Genomic DNA, 18,973 nt, shown 5'->3' with positions numbered 1-18,973 from the left:
AAAAAACACGTTCAGCCAGGGGCTTCCCTGGTGGCGCAGTGGTTGAGAATCTGCCTGCCAATGCAGGGGCCACGGGTTCGAGCCCTGGTCTGGGAGGATCGCGGAGCAACCAGGCCCGCGAGCCACAACTACTGAGCCTGCGCGTCTGGAGCCTGTGCTCCGCAACGGGAGAGGCTGCGATAGTGAGAGGCCCGCGCACCGCGATGAAGGGTGGCCCCCGGCTTGCCACAACTAGAGAAAGCCCTCGCACAGAAACGAAGACCCAACACAGCAAAAATAAATAAATAAACTCCTACCCCCAACATCAAAAAAAAGAAACGTTCAGCCTGTAACCAGGCCCGACCTCACCGTTTTTTTTGTTTTGTTGTTTTTTTGCGGTACGCGGGCCTCTCACCGCTGCGGCCTCTCCCGTTGCGGAGCACAGGCTCCGGACGTGCAGGCTCAGCGGCCATGGCTCACGGGCCCAGCCGCTCCGCGGCATGTGGGATCTTCCCGGACTGGGGCACAGACCCGTGTCCCCTGCATCGGCAGGCGGACTCTCAACCACTGTGCCACCAGGGAAGCCCCGACCTCACCGTTTTGAAGAACAAAACAGCCCAGCAGTTTATTGCTAAGAGCAGCTGAAAAGAGCAATATCCCTCAAGTCTTACCTTGAAGGTTTTATCCATAGAAGTTGAGAGGAGCATGTGGCTCTTGGAAGAGACTGGACACCACTGAATGTTGTTGACTGGGCCCCGGTGGCCTCTCAGATGGAACAGTACCTTCCTGGGAATCTTGGTTTCCTTATACTGACTGTCCAAATACGGCTGAATAAATTCGGACACTTGGGGCGCCACACAGAGAGGGGCTGGGGCACGCCCTGCACAGGGACCCTGGGGCTCCACGTCTTTACTCTTGCCTGTTTCCGTGCTTAATGCTTGCAACTGTCTTCGCCTTTTCGGGGTATAGGGTACAACACAGTCCTCACACCACCGCCTCTGAAGAGAGCTGCTGCCGTTTTCTCCTGGGGTTTCAGATCCAGTTCGGGCACAGAAAGATGGCTCAGGGGAGCCAGAAGTTTCCCAGGAGAGTTTCACCTGCTTCAAGCGGGCAGCTGCCAGGGGCACGTGGCCAGCTGGAGCATGGCTGGTCCACAGGGAAGGACGAGCAGGCTGGCTGGTGGGGAAGGTGACCTCAGGCTCTGTCCTGGGCCACTGCAGCCTCTGGTTGGGGCAAGATCCTGAGTCACTGCTCCAGAGCCGAGCCAGAGGGAGACGACAGCCGGCTGCGTCTTCACAAGAACCACGCTTTGTGGGCAGTGCTGCCCTGTCCTTTGCATCCAGGACTTCCGAGGCGAAAGCCGGCCCAGGAGGTCTGATGGCATCAGAAGCGTCTTTCATCTGGATGGCAGGATTAAAACTGCCCGCAGGCTCAGTCTCAGCCTCTGAGTCCGAGTCATCATAAGCCACCAGCGAAGCCATTGAAGACAGTTTCTCCTTGTCCGTCAAGGGCAAACTACCTAAGGCCAAACAAAGTGTCAGAAGGTGTGCGTGGCAGAATGTTTCCTACCACGTGCCAAAAGCAAACATGCCACAGAACAAATCCAAGACTGAAAAACCCATAAGAATAAGCACATTAAAAATGAGGCCTTGGGACTTCCCTGGGGGTCCAGTGGTTAAGACTCTGTGCTTCCACTGCAGGGGGCACGGGTTTGATCCCCGGTCGGGGATCCCCCCACATGCTGTGCGGCACGGCCAAAAAACAAATAAATAAATAACAACAACAAAATAGTAAGACCTACACCAAGAAAACTAAAAATGTACTGCAAGACGTAAAAGAGGACCTGACTAAATGGAGGCAGGATGCCTGGACAGAAAGACTGATGGTTTTAAAGAGGCTTTTTGGAAGGGCGATTTGGATCTATTGTAAATTTAAACACACATAGCTTTTACTGCCACAACCCACTTTAGAACTCTGTTCTGCACAAATACTAGCACGTGTTTGCAAAGATAGGTGTACAGAGAGCCTGCAGCACACTGTTTATGAGCAACAAACAAGAAGAGCATACACTCATCAACGCGAATGAGGTTAGCTCTGAAAATACTGAAATGCAAAGATGACCAGGACCCACCATGTGCTAAAACCACGCTGCCCTCACCTTTGTCCTCCCCCTATGCTCCAGTCCTTCCTGTTATTCTCTCTGCCTAGAACGCTCTTCCCCAGATATCCCATCTCAACCACAAGACAGTCGGAGAGATAGACCCGGCAACACAAGGCGGAGAGGCGCCTGAGGCACGGGTCCACCCCATTGCAAGGGTGTGATCCAAATCCGCCAGTTTCACTCCAAACACACAGGCTCACACAACAGTCAATTTCCCCTTTCTAAAAAACTCTTCCTGGGATTCTGAACCAGTTGTGGCCAACTAGTTTCTACAAAGAAGTACCTCCGGGCTTCCCTGGTGGCGCAGTGGTTGAGAGGCCGCCTGCCGATGCAGGGGACATGGGTTTGTGCCCCGGTCCGGGAAGATCCCACGTGCCGCGGAGCGGCTGGGCCCGTGAGCCGTGGCCGCTGAGCCTGCGCGTCCGGAGCCTGTGCGTCCGCAACGGGAGAGGCCGCAGCAGTGAGAGGCCCGCGTACCGGAAAAAAAAAAAAAAAAAAAAAGAGTACCTCCTCCTGGAATTCAATTCTGTGCAGTTAACACGAAGCAAGTAATCGAGAGGAAAACAACGGTGCTGCACACATCCAGGACAGCAGAGGGCGTGGTGGAGCAGCACTGGCAGCTTAGGCAACAGGTAACTTCCGGGAAAGCCTGCGTCCCCTACCTTAATAAACCATCCTGAGCTCCTCTTCCCACACGTGGGGTCAGGTGAGACCTGAAGATTCCCTGGGGGTCCTCGGTTACGCCATTCCCGACAGCCTATCACCCACGACTTCCCCTGGGCAGTGGGTTTCATGTCGCCTGGAATCAACCATCCCACCCCTTCCATGCCTTTCCCATAAAGGGTACCAAACAAGTTATGTCATCATTCAAAAAATGTCTGTTGCCTGCCTCCTCCAAAAATCCCACCACCTGTAGCCCAATCCAGGCAGGTAACACCTTCCACACACAGAGCCATTATCTAAATAAAACTTCCACAACAAGCCAGCCCATCTCAAATGGAACTAATATAATATAATGGACTAATTATAAACTAAGGGAAGCGTGCACTGCGAAGGATTTGGCATTTCTTTTCTCTCACTACTTAGTCTGGTCCTGCATCCTGATCAGACACCTCATCTGTCTCAATTCCTATGCACAGGACCGCCCACCACAGCATTCCGTCCTGCCAAAGGGAACCCACCAGGTTCCCACCACAGAGGCTCCTGTCTGCAGCCACTGGGATGGATTCCTACCCACCCAGTTGTCCACAGTTGTCGAATCACAGGAGACGCCAATGACCAGAACTAAAGATGAGGTCTACAGCAAAAGATCAGAGAGTAGTGGGGTTGGGGCCCCTGAGCCCCACTTCCTACAAGGCAAGGCAGCAAGGACTGAATGAATGCAGGCAGGTGGACGACAGGGCTTCCTATCTGCTTCATGTACATTTCATTCAGTCATTCAACAAACACTGACGGAGCATGGGCTACTAGTCAACCCCACATGAGGCACCAGGAACACCAGGGCAAGTGAGACAGTCAACGATGCCCTGCGCTCGCCATGCTCACATGCCAGAGGGGAGAGACAGACCAGAATCAAGTGAAACAGAGCATGTCCGGAGGTGAGAAATCCTAAGGAGAAAAGTAAAACGGAAAAGAAAAGGAGGTGTGGTAGTGGGCCTGGGATGCAGTTTCACATTGGGAGGCCGAGGCAGGCCTAAGGCAGAAGGTGATGCTCTGCAGGTGAGGCAGCAGAGGTGATAAAAAAACACTGAAGACCGGACCAACAAAACTGATCAAATGGGGTGAGAGAGAAGGAGGCAAGGACGACTCAAGGAAAACAGGCAAAAATGGAGAAGATTGTGAGCCACTGGGAACAACATAAACTTTAGGGGGAAAGTGTTTGCTGCCTTTTATGTTTCTAAGGCAAAGGGGGAAGAAAAGGAAACTTTTTCATGGAAAGAGGGAGTGATTAAACCAAGAAGAACGGCCAGAAGAAAAAGTCAGGGCTTTGGAGAAATAAGGCTACAAAAGGGGGATGTGGCATTGGCAGTCATCAGCATGTCTGCTCCACCAGGGCAGGACTTTTTGTGTTTTGTTCACTGTTTGATCGCCAGCATCTAGAAATATTTGTGAAATGCAACCTGGGGGGCGGGGGCACAGAGAAAGTAAAAGGAATAGGATATTCTCATTCAACAAATATTTCCTGATTTACGTACTCTGTGCCAAGCTTTATGTTAGATCTTATGGACAGAGATTAAGCACAAAACACGGATCCTGCGCCGGAGGCCACAGACTGATGAAGGCAACAAACAAGATACGACCAGAGATGGGTTTTGAAGAATGCAAAGGAGTTAGCCGGGCTGTCAAGAGTGAGAGGTGAGGATCGTCCAGAGCACTGCGCGTTCGGAAATAACCGGAGACACAGGGCAGGCTAGCGGCAGTGAACTGCCCGCGCGGAGGGGCGTGGAGTGTTCGGGCCACTGCCAGATCCCAGTCCCCTCCCGCCCCCGGCCCTCCGCTCACCACACGCACCGGAAGCTCTCGGTCCTCCCGGAGGCTGTCCTGCGTGCACCCCGCAACCCAGTCGCGTTCCGCCGGCGCCGGGGCCGCCAGCCAATCAGCGACGGCCTCCGGCCTGCCCCCGCGGCGCGAAGAGCCAATGATGGAGCAGCCGGGCCGGAAGTTGTTCCGGCCGGAAGGCGTTTCCACGGACGCCCAGGAGGCCACCCCTGGCTGAGCCGGCAGCGCTGACGGGCCCGGCTGGGCGGGTAAGTGAGGGGATGAAAGAGGGAGGGAGGCCGGGGCGGCGCCAGATGACCTGGCCCTCGCGGAGCCGCCTGCACGCCAAGGCCCGGAGTATCCTCCTCAGAGCCCGGCTCGCTGCTCGCCGGGTTCTGGCACCACGGGGTGCGCGGAGGTTGCCACGGCGCCCCTCGCCCCCTTCCTCCCAGCGCCGCCGACCCGGCCTGTCGCCCACTGCCACCGGCACCGACCTTTCATCGTCTCCCTCCTCTTCTCGTTCGCCAAGGGGAGAGGCCCTCACTTTTAACGAGTGTCTGCCATGTGACAGGGGCTTTGCCGGTAGTATCGCACTTAGTCCCCTCCACGATAAAGTTACGAGGCTTCTTTATGCCCATTTCACAAATGAGGAAACGCAGGATGAAGCGGAGAGGGAATGTGACTTGCGCAAGGTCTTGTAACAAGAAGATGCCCAAACTGGGATTGAAATCCGGGTCTGACCCCCAGAACTCATGATCTCTCCACTGCCCTGCGCCGCCTCCGTGAACAGCAGCGGCAAGGAATTTACCATCCGCCTTCCCTCACAACCCCCCCTCCCCGCCGCAAGACTATACACAAACACAGTTATTCATACTGATGCTGAGAATAGGGAACGGGAAGAGGGTGGGGAGGTTATATGGAGGCCAACCTGGGATACGGGGTGGCTGATGCAATGACCAGCTAATGGCTTGCTTCCTCAGAGAGTTTCCCTGATCTCCACCCGCATCCCCCCCTCCGCCCACCCCTGATTGGACAGTCTCATCGGAGAGGTTGGTCGAGAGGCTCAAGTGTTTCCGAGAAATTGGGTGATTTATAAGAAGCTCCTACATGCAAGTAGTATAGGGTGGGGTAAACAGGAAAAAAAAAGAGAGAGAGAGAGAAGAGTCTTTTCTAGAAAGGAAACTGAAAGAAAAAGGGCAAGACTATTAAAGAAGAGCTCGAGCTGCACTGGGCAGTCTCAGCCTCTCAACTGACCAGTGGCCACCTCTGCAGCATCTCCTGCAACCTGGGTATGTATTGCCATCTTTGCTAGGCTTAAAGTTGATTAGTATTTCTACCAGCCTTTTCCCAAAGTACTGGAAACCTTGGCTTAGGGGACGAGGAGCAGTACCTCTTAGGACCAGGGTGTCGTGCATTTTATTTCATCTCATTGTCCCAAAGTTCAGGTGACTCACAGCTGCGGTAGGGAATGGAGATACTAGAAGAGTAGCTGCCTATTTGGATTCGTAGCTTGACTTTCAGCACTTTGATGTTGGCTATCCTATTTTTCACTGATGAGGCCTCCTTAAGTAGTCGATATCCAGCCAGAATATCTCATTGTGATACTCATAAGTAGCTTATGCCCGGCTTCATATAAATTAATGTCCTCTTTGCCTTTTAAGATAATGTTCATTTTATTATTTGGAGGGGAAAGTAAGCTTTCCTCTCAGTGTTTAAAAAAGAAAAAGTGACCTCAATCTGTTCCAAGGTTTGAAGCGTTAAAGGACTCCTAGCTGGTAAGAAATCATTTTCTTGTCCTCTGGAAACTTGACAGGCCAAGGCCATTGTCATCCACACTCAGGGGTCAGGATGTGGAAGTGTGGTATCCCACCTCCTGGTAATATTCCGGGCATCCAGGAACTTCTGGGTCCCCTGCTCTTCTCAGCTGCTCCAGGATTGGCTGTAGTGCACGATGCCACCCTCCCCCAAATTGCAGAATCAGTGTATTGTGATCTTATCTGTGAGATGATTTCACTGTGGCCCAGGAATTGTCCTGCTGTTCTGTTAAACAGTTCTGTAATTCCTCTTTCCGTTCCTCATCCCAAAACTGTACCCAGTTTCTTCAGGTGCCTGTTACGCTCCTTGGGAACAGCGGAACCTTTCAAAATGAGCACAAGTTTCAAGTTCCTTGAAAAGAGGAATGGAGAGTGCATTTTTAAGAGTCTTTTAGTTTTCTCCTTAACTGTGTGCTGATCTGCTGTGGACTGTGCCGTTTTGCTCTTTTCACTCCCAGTCCTTTTTTAGAGGAGGTCATACATTACTTCACAGATTATAGCTTTATTTCTTTGTTTTAGATTGTAGTATTTGTGAAATAGATAAAGCAGTTTTCCTTGACAAAGATTCAAAGCCCTATTTGCAGTTTACACAGTAAACACTGCAGACAGTGGTCCTTGGTCTCTTGGCATCTCGGACCCCTTTGAGAAAGTAGTAAAACCTGGATACTCTGCTTAGAACCACAAACGTGCCAATGTGCAGGCGAACTGTTGATGTCATTTCAGAGGTTCTGAACTCTGGGTTAAAAACCTCTGAAGCTAAATTAAATTCTAAAAGTTAGTTAACAAAGAAATAAGGGAGAATGTTGACTAGATAGGAGGAAAAAAGGAGAATATGTGCCCATAAATGGGCTAAATGAATGGCTGCCTGAAATGAGGGAAGTAAGAGTTCTATTCTCTTTGTCTCTGATCACTGCCGAAGCGCTGTACTCGCTCAGGAAGTTGCATTATGCGCACACACACGAGATTACAGTGTGGGTGATTCCCACACAGGGAGTATATGCCTCATGATCCTGAGAGCAGGGAGACCTCACCTGCTGTTTCCTCAGTCAAGTTTCATTCCCGTGTGCCTCTTCTTACTTTAATGGGATTCTGATAGTTACAGATACATGTTTTTCCCTACAACAGGGACCCTAAATCAGGCTCAGTTCATCTATCTGATCCTCTGCAGTTATCTGCTCCGTTGCAGGGGGAGATTAGCCGTCTGGGGCTCACCGAGTTATTCTACCTGGAACTTTCCCTAGGAATTTTTAAGGGTAATTTTAATCCGTGCTTGATTTGGGTCCTACTTGCAGACTCCAAAACCCACTTGTTGCCTTCCATGCAGGACACCACATTTTTGGAAGGACAAGGGTAAACCGAAGGGAATTCCAAAAAGAGTGACCAGGATGGTGGGCAGGTGTTCGCAGTGGGTGAGGAAACCAGACTGGGTATGTGGGATTAACCTGGCTCTTCCCAAGTCTCGGAAGGCTCAGTGCAGTGTCAGGACGTTCTAAGAGGACTTCTAAAGTCCAGGTAGGAGAAATCTACCTTAAACTGGAATGCTGCAGAGGTATTATAAGAGGATATAAACCAGAAGGGGATAATTAAACTAGACGATTTGTGAGATTCATTCATTCAGTAAACACCTGTTGATATGCTACTCTGTGCCAGGTACTAGAAGCACATGAAAGAATAAAACCCAGTACTTGCATTCTCTGTGTGATGGATTTTCATAAATAACTACATGCAGTGTGCGTGCTCTAATAACCTCACTAACGAGTGCTCAGGGATCACCAAGGACAGAGCAGCCAGCTTGGCCCCGAGGGTGCAGGGGTCAGGAAAGGCTGCAAAGAGGAGCCGAGGTTTGAATTGGTAAGACAGCGGGCAGAGGGGGGTATGAGACATTCCAGGCAGGGGGAGCAGCTGGGATTTGAGAGAGCACATGGTCGAGGGGGCTACTCTGGCATGGAGCCTCAGAGGGTGGTTCTAACTTCCCTGAGCCGTCAGCCTCTGGTCGCTAATGCAGAGCAGGTACTGTACCACCCAGCTTTGAAAGTTGGGAGAATTGGGGATCATGTGTAAAGCATCTGGGCGTGATGTTTGATCGTTTGTGGCTAGAAGTGATTTTCATCACTTTGGTGGTTATTTGATACGGGCCTGAGTGTTTCTACTCTCCAGCGCTAGTCGGAAGGTTCTTCCACATTCCTTCTCTTTTTTACGGGCCTCCCTTTCCAGGAATTGAGGCAATTCTCAGCAAGGAGGGGAAAGAAACTGGCTGCTGTCCCATCCTGGTTTCAGTATTACGGTTTCATTGACTTATATAAAGATTGGTTTAAATTTTACATATTTTTTAAACAGATATTTAACAAATGGATGAATAAAAATAAATTACCCCCTCAAAGTTGTGTGTTCATAGAGCTGCTAGAAAACTATTTTTTAATGATTAAAGACACAAAATAGTCATTCATTAAACCTCTCCTCTGTGGCTGATGGCTGTGCTAGACTATTTACTTACCCACATTATCACACTTATTCCGTGACCAATCCTGCAAGTTAGTGTTGTTATTGTTATTCCCATTTTACAGTTGAGAAACTGAGGCGTATGACAGTTAAGTAGCCCATAGGATAATGTTTGAGAGCATCGGTTCTGGGGTCAAACTGTTTGAGTTTGTATCTCATCTCGACCACTCACTGACTGCATTATCTTGGGCAAGTGTTTTAGCCTCTCAGTTTGCTCATCTACGAAACAGAGATAACAAATCTGCCCCATAGGATTGCTGTAGGTTTAAGTGAATTAATATGTATAAGGTGCTTAGAAAAATACCAGGCACTTAAGAGCTGGAGGTTAGCTGCTCTGGTATAGCCTCATTGTCACTGTCATCCTCCTCATTCAAGTGTAACAGCAAGTTACAGATGGAACTGGAGTTCAGCCAAGCTCTGGAACCCTAACAAATGATACTTGTAATGGGTTTGTGCCTTGCTTTACATTTTGTAAAATGCTACCATGTCGTTTTTTCTCGTTTCTTCTCATAACAGCCCTTGAGGTAGGTGACAAAGTTCCTGATGGTGCTGCTTTATAGCTGAGGAAGCTGACACTCAGAAAAGGGAAGTGACCAACCCAAAAGGGGCTGATTGTGGCCACAGCCTCGGCCCCAAGGCGGCCTCAGGTAGCCTGCCATGTGCCCCACCTGTTTTAAGGTTAATGGTAAATAATGACTAATAGGAGGTGCAGGGACACCTTCTTCAAAGGTTTGCAGTTAAATAAGGCAGCATGTGGAGTGGACGGGCTGTATATGATTCTTACCTCATTTGGAACCCAAAAGGGATAAGGCCCTGCCTCCACCCAGGCTTCCCTTCATCTGAGAACGGAACAGCTGGCCAGCAAAGAAAGCCATTTGTTCAGCGGTATGTTGGTTATGACTGCAAAGGCCTGGGAATTCATCCCGAAGCAATTAAGATAAAGAGTAAATAGCCATTTGCCAAATGTTTCTAGCTGTGGTGAACTTAGGTTTACTAAAGCACTTTAGTATTTGCTGCCTGAGCAGGCACGAGTCCTTCCTGTGTCCTGGGCACTGGCTGAGGCAGGGCGCACCTCAGCAGATGCACACTTGCCCTTGGTTAGGAGGGGTCTTTCTTTGCCCTCCCGAAGTCTGTAAATCACAGCGATTCCTTTCGACCTCATCATTAGCATTTGTTCTTCCTCTTTTCCCCTGTTTCATGGCTCCAGACTTCTGCTTATATTTTTATTAATGTTATATTATCTATGCCCTTTATTATAACTCATCTCCAACCTTTTTGGAAAGAAGAACTAGCTACAGTAAAGGAAAAACAGCTGTGATGGTTTGTTAATCTCTCTCTCTCCTCCCTCCACAGTCTTCTCTGGACCACTGAGCAAATCTGCCAACACCCTAGCCGGCTGTGGACACAGGTCCTGGAAAATGGCAGATGTGCCCGACGGTGAGGAGGACTGTGGGTCCCCACTGGAGCTGTTCAAGAACATTGCCGCTCAAGGGGAGCTTGTGAGGGCCCTCAAAGCCAGAAACGCGGCGAAGGTATGTCATTTAGCTGCGTCCTACACACACACGCACGCACGCACGTCCAAGCCAGTCTGTAGGGTCATGTTACCAGGATTCTGTTCCCTCACCACCTGAGGTGTTTTGGCTCTCAATTTAAATGTATTTTCTCCTTTATCGGCCTCCGTGAGCATAGTCTAAAGGGAAGCCGCTGGGAAACACAGCAGTCGTCCACCCCGCCTCTCTCCATTTCCTGCTCCCAGAAACAAGGATTTTCAATTCTTTTAGCTGATTCTTTTGCTATGTAACCCCTATGTCTCTCAAAACCACACATTATATTGCTCCTGATAGATGTTCAGGTTTGGGGCTTTCACTGTGGGCGACAAGGAATTAGCCCTTTCATAAGCACTTCCCATCCCCCCAGTCTCCATGTAAACGCCGCTGACCCACTGGGTATAGCATGAGTGCTTCTCCTTTCCTGCCCAACTTTTGTTTTCTCCAGAGTTGATAGTTGTCTTAATTGCTTTTTGCTTGGCTTTTCTTTGTTTCATTTTGGGGTTTTTTGGCTGCCCCTTGCGGCCTGCAGGATCTCAGTTCCCCAACCAGGGACTGAACCCAGGCCACGGCAGTGAAAGCCCAGAATCCTAACCACTAGGCCACTTGAGAACTCCCCTGCTTGGCTTTTCCTTTTCTTTTTTTTTTTTTTTAATTTGGCTGCACGCACCAGGTCTTAGTCGCAGCACGTGGGATCTAATTGCAGCATGCAGGATCTTTTAGTTTGTTCCTTTCAAACTAGAAATTCATGACCTTTAATTCTCAGAAATTATATTATTTCTTTGATTTATCCTGGGTTTGTTTTTTTTTTTTCTGTTTCTTTGTATATTTTTTTAATTCAAAGACTGGTCCTCTGAATTTCTTATTTTTTGACTTATTTTCCTCATTTATTTTTCTTTTTGTTCTTCTTTTAGGTATGTTTCATCAACTTCTAACCCTCCTATTGTTTTTCACTTATTCTATCATTTTTGACTTCCAAGAGCTCGTTTGATCTCTGAACGTGCCTTTCCTTGTAGCTCTCTGCTCTTATTTCATAGGTACACTGTCCTTCTGTCTCTGAGATCTTGGTGATAGTTTTTCCAGTGTTCTCTGTCCCCTTTATAAACTCAGTTTCTTCCAAGTTAGCTTTTTGTTCCTTCTGCCTTTTGTATTAGATGCCGTCGTCTGGTGTTTGGTGACGCTCAGCTGTGTAGTGGCACTCAGCGCTCAGCGCTGGGAGGAGCTTGTCGTGTAGCTTTCCCTTCCCTGGATGGCAGCCCCACAGCTCCCTTGCCTTGGGAAGGCTTCAGTGTCAGGGTCTTTAAAGCTCTTCTTTGAGGCTTGTAGAGTCCCCAGAGAGGACTCCCAGTTTGCTGTCCAGAGGGTACGGGTCCGGCCGCCAGCATTGTGAGCTGAGTGGGGCAGAGGAGCTGGGCTGTGTGATCCCTCGCTGAAGCCCCCGTTCTCAGTGCGCTGCCTCCGCCCCCGCTGGGCAAAGCGCCTCCAGTCTGGACACTTTTTACTCTCCTTGATGAGACACTAAACCTCTGGATGGGGGAAGGGGGGATGTACCAGGTAGGGGGGAGATCTCAATAACTGCTTCTTAGACAGACTTTCAACCAGCGCTCCTAGTTTTATAGCCCGCTTTCACCCTCACTTCTTTGAGTATCTAGGGCCTCCAATGCCCAAACCTCTCAGGGATTCCACAGCAATGTAAGTCCAGTCGCTGCCCAGGTTCCCTGTGTTGTCTTAGCATTTGCTCTTCTCCTGTGTTCAGTCAGGTACCACTCATCCCTCCGCTTTCCAGCTTCTGAATCTTGTTGCTGTCATCCTCTTCCTGTTCCCTTGGTCCTCGTGGGTTATGCCTTTTTTAAAGATCTCTTTGCTGTTGCTGCAGTGGGTTTTAGAAGTGTAACCCATTCAGTCTGCGTCTGTAACCATCACCTGAGCACTTCCTTTCACCCTCGGTCGCCCAGCTTCTTGGTGTCCTTGACTTCCTCGTCTGTCACTTCCAATCCCTGTCGTCATCTTTTCAAAACTCTCTTCCTAGGTTCTCAGCAGATGGTATCAACCGTCTCACAGTCACTCCAGTGTTTACTTTGACTGTTTGGACCCTAAATAATCCATTACATTTTGAAAGAAAGAAATAGTGATATCCAAAAAAAGGAGTTGATTATTCACAGAAAGGGGTTTACAACACCAGGTAGGGTCAATAGATGAGGCTAAGTTGTTTTAAAAAAAAAAAAAAATCTGAAAACCTAAAATAGATAAAGGACCGAAATGTTGATCATTTACTCTAAACCCATTTTAGGAACCTGACAGTGATATTTTTGTCATTTAACGTTAAATTTGAATAATGTTAATACATGCTTTTAGTTAGTAACTCTTAGTGACTCCAGTTATGTTCAGCATTTTAGCAAACAATACTTAACATGGTTTGTGCTACGTGGCTGCTTCCCACTAGCTATCTGTTTTACATTTGGTAGTGTATATATGTCCATGCCACTCTCTCACTTCGTAACAGCTTACCCTTCCCCCTCCCCGTGTCCTCAAGTCCATTCTCTACGTTTGCATCTTTATTCCTGCCCCGTCACTAGGTTCATCAGTACCGTTTTCTTAGATTCCATGCATGTGCATTAGCATACGGTATTTGTTTTTCTCTTTCTGACTTACTTCACTCTGTATGACACACTCTAGGTCCATCCACCTCATTACAAATAACTCAGTTTCATTCCTTTCTATGTCTGAGTAATATTCCATTGTATGTATGCACCACATCTTCTTTATCCATTCATCTGTCAATGGACCCTTAGGTTGCTTCCATGTCCTGGCTATTGTAAATAGAGCTACAATGAACATTGTTAACACAGTTCAGAATAACTCTTTCGAGGGTGGTCTTTGACTAATGCATAGTCAGCTGACACAACACGAGAGGTCAGAGGTTACATGATGAAACCAGAGTTAAATGGAGTAAATTTCTATCTGACCCTGAAATGTATCATACTAGAAGCACCTGATGTTTTGGAAATTCACTTTAAGTGAAATAGCTGAGCCACTCGGTTATCACTGGTCCAGTGAGGGTGCCGCAGGCTCTTCCTCCACTCTCTCTGCCGTCTGTCCAGGTCATGTTCCTCGGTGTTCTTTCTGCTTCATGTACCAAGAGAATAACACCCACTGCTTTCAGAAACAGTAGCTCACAAAGCTTCTCCTGGCGGGTAGGTCGGAATCTGGGGGCTCTGACGGGAGACAGTTCGGGCAGGATTCAAGAGATGACACTGGATCACAGGGGTTCAGGTAGAGAACAGAGCCTTTTTTCTTCTCCTTTTAGTTGAAGTAAACTTTTTAAATTGAAATACACCATTCGTTCAGAAAAGTACGGAGATCACAAACAGGCAGCTCACTGAATTTTCACAAAATGACCAAACCTGTGTAACCAGCATCCAGATGGAGAAACGACACAGAAGCCACCCTCGGGCCGCTTCAGGCCCTGCCTCTACCCTCCCAAGAGAGGCCTCCACCCTACCTCCCCCACCATGGATAGTTCCTCCTGTGTTGGAACTTTATTTAATCAGGTAGTGTATATAGAGTCTTTCGTGTCTGGCTTTTTTCAGAACGTCAGCTTTTAAAATCTGTTTCAATGTCCTTGTCCATGTTAGATTGAGAACAAGAAAACAGACAAGACGAGCCTGCTTGTCTCTTTCGGTCCCACTCCAGTTAACAGGTGGTCCTTGAACTGGGACCCTGGTTAGATGTTTGACTTTCAAACAGCCACCTAGTTGGAAGCTGAGTTAGGCCACATAGAGTATGAATGTCACACGGCTGGTGATTAAAGGGTAGTGACTGCAGGGCACTTCAAAGCAAGGTAGTTCTCCCATAGATAACTCGATAGATCACGCTTGCTAAGCCTTTATTCTGCTGCAAGAACAGCCTAGGCACTGCCGTAATGAGGTGAGGAAAACATGCTTGCCTGTCTAAGGTAGGCCAACATCCTATCTCTTGCATGAGGTCTATCCATGGGGCTACTGATGCCACAACTCTGACTCGTTTAAACGACGAATTCCAGATGGTTTCGGAGTTTGAAACACAAATCTGTGCTTGCGAAATCACCCTACAGTAACAGTCCTCTGTTGCCCGGGTGCCGTACCTGACGGAGGAGCTCTCTCTGAATGGAGTTTGGTGCTGTGATGTTTCTCCACTGGGAAGCCCAGTTTATAGCCCATTATGTATAAACTCTAAATGGAAGTGTTTGTATTTCCCTTGGCAAGCAAATTGGACTGTGTATATTCTTTGTGATCTAATCCAGCAAGGCCGATTATGGGAATAGAGCTTTAGGGCATAGCATGACTAATCTGCTTAATTAGGTTTGCTTTTTTAAATGCCAGGCTTCCAGGGGTGGCTAGTGTGGGCTCCTGGAAGAGGAGGTCTTTAACAGGTTTCCAGCTTACCCAGGGATACATTTTACATTTGTTTTTCTTATGCTTATTTTAAAACACTAAATGTGCAAACACTTTAGACAGCTTGATAAGATTCCAAAATGCTGTAGTATAACTGTTTCCCAGTGAATCCCTCCTTAATTTATGACCTGAAAGTCTATATTTTTTCCTTGCCTTTATCTGTTTTCACAGTGTCTACTTGAGCTGCTGTTGCTGTCCTTGGTGGCATCGTTGTTTAAGTTTCCATAAATATTCATCTCAACCTGTGTGGATTGTAAAAACAAGTTCCAAAGCAGAGCTCAGTGTAATTGATTAGGGGAGCTTGTCCCATATGTTCGCTGGCATTGGTGGTGTTTAAGTAACATTTAGCACATTAACTCTGTCATAAACAACGGTGTAAATTGTGTCGCTACGCGTATCCCATAGTGTTTGTGGTAGTAGTCCGTAGCACTAGACCAACAGATAAAAAAACAAAGGGGCTTTCCTTGTGGTGCAGTGGTGAAGAATCCGCCTGCCGATGCAGGGGACACGAGTTCGAGCCCTGGTCCAGGAAGATCCCACATGCCGCGGAGCAACTAAGCCCACGTACCACAACTACTGAGCCAGTATGCCACAACTACTGAAGCGTGCGCGCCTAGAGCCCGTGCTCCGCAACAAGAGAAGCCACCGCAATGAGAAGCCCGTGCTCCGCAACTAGAGAAAGCCCGCACGCGGCAACGAAGACCCAACGCAGCCAAAAATAAATAAATTAAATAAATAAATTTTTAAAAAATTATTTTAAAAAATAAAATAAAATACATTCAGGCCCGTGACTTGCTGTGTGTCCATGGGCAAGCTCGTTCACCTCTCTGAGTCGCACGTTCTTCAACTGGAAAAGGACAGTGACAGTGACGCCTTCCTCGTAGGGTTGTTGTAAGGCTAAAGGAAATAATGTGTGTGAAAGCAGTTAGCACGACGCCTGCCACACAGCAGTAACATTCAGCAAATGTTAGCCATTGTTAATACGTTCAGCCTTCACCCTTACTTCCTTTGTACAGGATGAAATTGATTCCGCAGTGAAGATGTTGTTATCCTTGAAAATGAGCTACAAAGCTGCCACAGGGGAGGATTACAAGACTGACTATCCTCCAAGGGACCCGGCACCTGGGAGTGATAGTGGCCTGGATGCCACAGAAGCAGGCGAGGATTTTGTGGACCCGTGGACAGTACAGACAAGCAGTGCAAAAGGCATTGACTATGACAAGCTCATCGGTACGTTATGGGAAAAGCCCCAGCTTTTAGGAGTGATTCCATTGAGTTGATTCCACTGATGTTTTCTAATTTGAATTAATCATACATCCAGTCAAGCTTCAATGCCAAGGGGAAAATAGATCCTAAAATCTTTTGTGGTGCATTATATTCCCAGAGGATTATTTTTAATTAACATAACAATATAAATTAAATCTCAAAACAATGATTTACAGTAGATAGCTTAGTAGAAGCTTTTTCCTTTTTTTGAGCAAGTCAGAACTTGGGCAAGGTCCATGGAACTGGGCATCTTTGCAGTCATTTAAATTGTCTTTAACTTAGTGGGTACAAGTCAGTCATAGATGACTTAAGGTTTCTCCTCCAGCGATACTGAGTGTGGAGCTAAACAGCTGGAAGTCAGCTTAAGAAAGATGACTCCTCACAGGTGGCGGGTCCTCACTGCCAAGCCCTTCATTGGAGGGCTTCCTGCTCAGGAAAATCCTTACTCTGAGATCATTGATGTCTGTCAAAAAAGAAACAGAACTAAAATGTTCTTACCTAAGTCTAAGCCATTTTCCACGATTTATGTATAGACTATCAATGAGGGAAAATTCTCTTGAAGACAGCCGTTAATTCGGTTAAAGACTATTTAAATTTATGGTTGTGAGTGAATGTAAATGATACCTTAATAAGCAATAAGCAGCAGGGGCATGGGTGGGTGGGTGTGTGTGGTTGCCTGGAGTTGCTAGCTAAACTGCATTCTGGATCTGTTTCCTGTCAGAATCCAATCCCAGACAAAAGAGCATTTTGTTCTATAATTTATTTTCTGTTCTGCTGGCTGTGACCTCCACTCTGGGCTGGTGGAAGGGACCAGAGCCTAAGGCCTAAAGAGGCCTGGGTCTGTTGAGACTGTGCGTGGATCACAAGTCTTTCCCTCTCGTTGCAGCAATACCACCAGACCCAGACCTCCCACCACCTAAGATCGGCATCTCTTCTCTTTTTTTCCAGTTCGGTTCGGAAGCAGTAAAATTGACAAGGAGCTGATAAACCGAATAGAGAGAGCCACGGGTCAGAGGCCGCACCGCTTCCTGCGCAGGGGAATCTTCTTCTCACACAGGTCAGGGTCTTCTCACTGCAGGACCTCCCATCCCTCCTCTTCTTTTAATGAAGAAAACTATCAGGATGCTGTTCCCTCAGACTTCCAGGTCCTTGGGGGGAGTGGTTGCCAGTTGGCAGAAGGCCGGTTCCACCTCCTGTCCTGTCAGTAACTGGCTGTGGGATGGTGCCCGTCCCTTCACCTCTGGCCCTTAGTTTATTCATCTGTAAACTGCCCACCTCACAAGGTGGAGGTCAAGTACACAGCAGACGAGATTCATGCCAGGTTACGTGCTGTAAACTATAAAATGTCACAAAACAAAAGAGACTAACAAGTCCAAGTTGAGCATTTCCCATGAGATAAGCAGGAGGCTTCCTGAAATTACATACTTCTTCCTCCTATTGTACTGGCCTACTCATAAATAATAGCCAAAGAGAAACTAATAGTATGGCTGAGTTGCTTTGCTGTGCACCTGAAACTATCACAGCATTGTTAATCGGCTATACACCAATATAAAATTAAAAGTTAAAAAAAATTAAAAAAAAAAAAAGAGAGAAACTAATAGAGCGAACATGCACAGAATATCTCTGCCTGAGATCATAAATTCCATGCAGATGACATCAGAGAACAGGCGGCTTCTGAGCGAGGTCTTGCCTCTCCCACCCCACACATCGCCTTGGGTTCAAGGCCATGTTCGTGGAGTTTATAGTCTGAGGTAGGGTTGTTCCGTTCTGCCCGCACGTCAGGGTTACGGAGAGCACGTGCAGGACAGAGCCCGGCAGTCCCCGAACACTTTAAATTCTGCAGGCAGAGAACTCCAAGCCCCGCTCAGCCCTCTTTCTGGGCAGAATACAATCAAAGCTTTTTCCTTAATTGAGATTTAATTCACATGACATAAAAATTCACCTTCTGAAAGTACATAATTCAGTGGTTTTTTTTGGTGTATTCACAAGGTTGGCAACCATCACCACTGTCTAATTCCAGAACATTTTCCTCACCCCAAAAAATAACCCTCTACCCATTAGCAGTCACTCCCCATTCCTCCCTCCCCACCAGCACCGCTGGCAACCACTAACCTACTTCCTGTGTCCATGGATTTGCCTGTTCTGCAGATTTCATATAAATAGAATCATACCACATGTGGCCTTTTGTGTCTGGCTTCATTCACTTAGCATCATGTGTTCAAAGTTCCTCCATGATGTATCATGTCAGTACTTCATTCCTTTTCATACCTGAAAAATATTTTATTGAATGGACATACCCCCCCCATTCAACAGTTGATGGGCATTTGGGGTATTTTCACTTTGGGGTTATCAATAATGCTTCTCTGAACACTTGTATACAGGCTTTTTTTTTTTTTTTAATAAATTTATTTATTTTATTTATTTATTTTTGGCTGTGTTGGGTCTTCGTTGCTGCGCGCGGGCTTTCTCTAGTTGTGGCGAGCGGGGACTACTCCTCGTTGCGGTGTGCGGACTTCTCGCTGCAGTGGCTTCTCTTGTTGTGGAGCACGGGCTCTAGGCGCTCGGGCTTCAGTAGTTGTGGCACGCGGGCTCTAGAGCGCAGGCTCAGTAGTTGTGGCGCACGGGCTTAGTTGCTCCGCGGCATGTGGGATCTTCCCAGACCAGGGCTCGAACCCGTGTCCCCTGCGTTGGCGGGTGGATTCTTAACCACTGCGCCACCAGGGAAGTCCTGTATACAGGCTTTTATATGGACATGTATTTTAAGTTCTCTTCAGTGTGTACGTGGGAGTGGAACTG

General features: G+C 47.8%; 2 protein-coding genes across 3 annotated transcripts; one reads left to right on the top strand and one right to left on the bottom strand.

Moving 5' to 3' along the window:
* Positions 1-650: 650 nt before the first annotated feature.
* LOC114485544 (WD repeat-containing protein 25-like) lies at positions 651-5,807 on the bottom strand (the record flags this gene model as incomplete). The annotated part of the gene is made up of 2 exons (XM_055083596.1): positions 5,113-5,807; positions 651-1,498 (listed from the first exon to the last, which is right to left on the bottom strand). Coding segments are annotated over exons 1-2 (855 nt in total), but the record flags the coding sequence as incomplete, so codon positions are not given.
* Positions 4,807-18,556, top strand: LOC114485545 (tryptophan--tRNA ligase, cytoplasmic-like). 2 transcript variants are annotated; one of them, XM_028487163.2, is made up of 4 exons: positions 4,807-4,887; positions 10,285-10,463; positions 15,928-16,141; positions 17,126-18,556. In XM_028487163.2, exons 2-4 carry the CDS (start codon positions 10,350-10,352, stop codon positions 17,383-17,385), a joined length of 588 nt encoding a protein of 195 aa, XP_028342964.1. In that variant the 5' UTR covers positions 4,807-4,887; positions 10,285-10,349; the 3' UTR covers positions 17,386-18,556. The 2 variants fall into 2 exon arrangements, with proteins under 2 accessions (XP_028342964.1, XP_028342963.1); XM_028487162.2 differs by lacking the exon at positions 4,807-4,887 and adding an exon at positions 5,807-5,907.
* Positions 18,557-18,973: the final 417 nt, after the last annotated feature.

The sequence above is a fragment of the Physeter macrocephalus genome, unplaced genomic scaffold (assembly GCF_002837175.3).
Source record: "Physeter macrocephalus isolate SW-GA unplaced genomic scaffold, ASM283717v5 random_1190, whole genome shotgun sequence".
Classification (NCBI taxonomy): domain Eukaryota; kingdom Metazoa; phylum Chordata; class Mammalia; order Artiodactyla; family Physeteridae; genus Physeter; species Physeter macrocephalus.
Note: the sequence above shows the minus strand (reverse complement) of the source record. Positions and strands in the feature narration are given on the sequence as shown.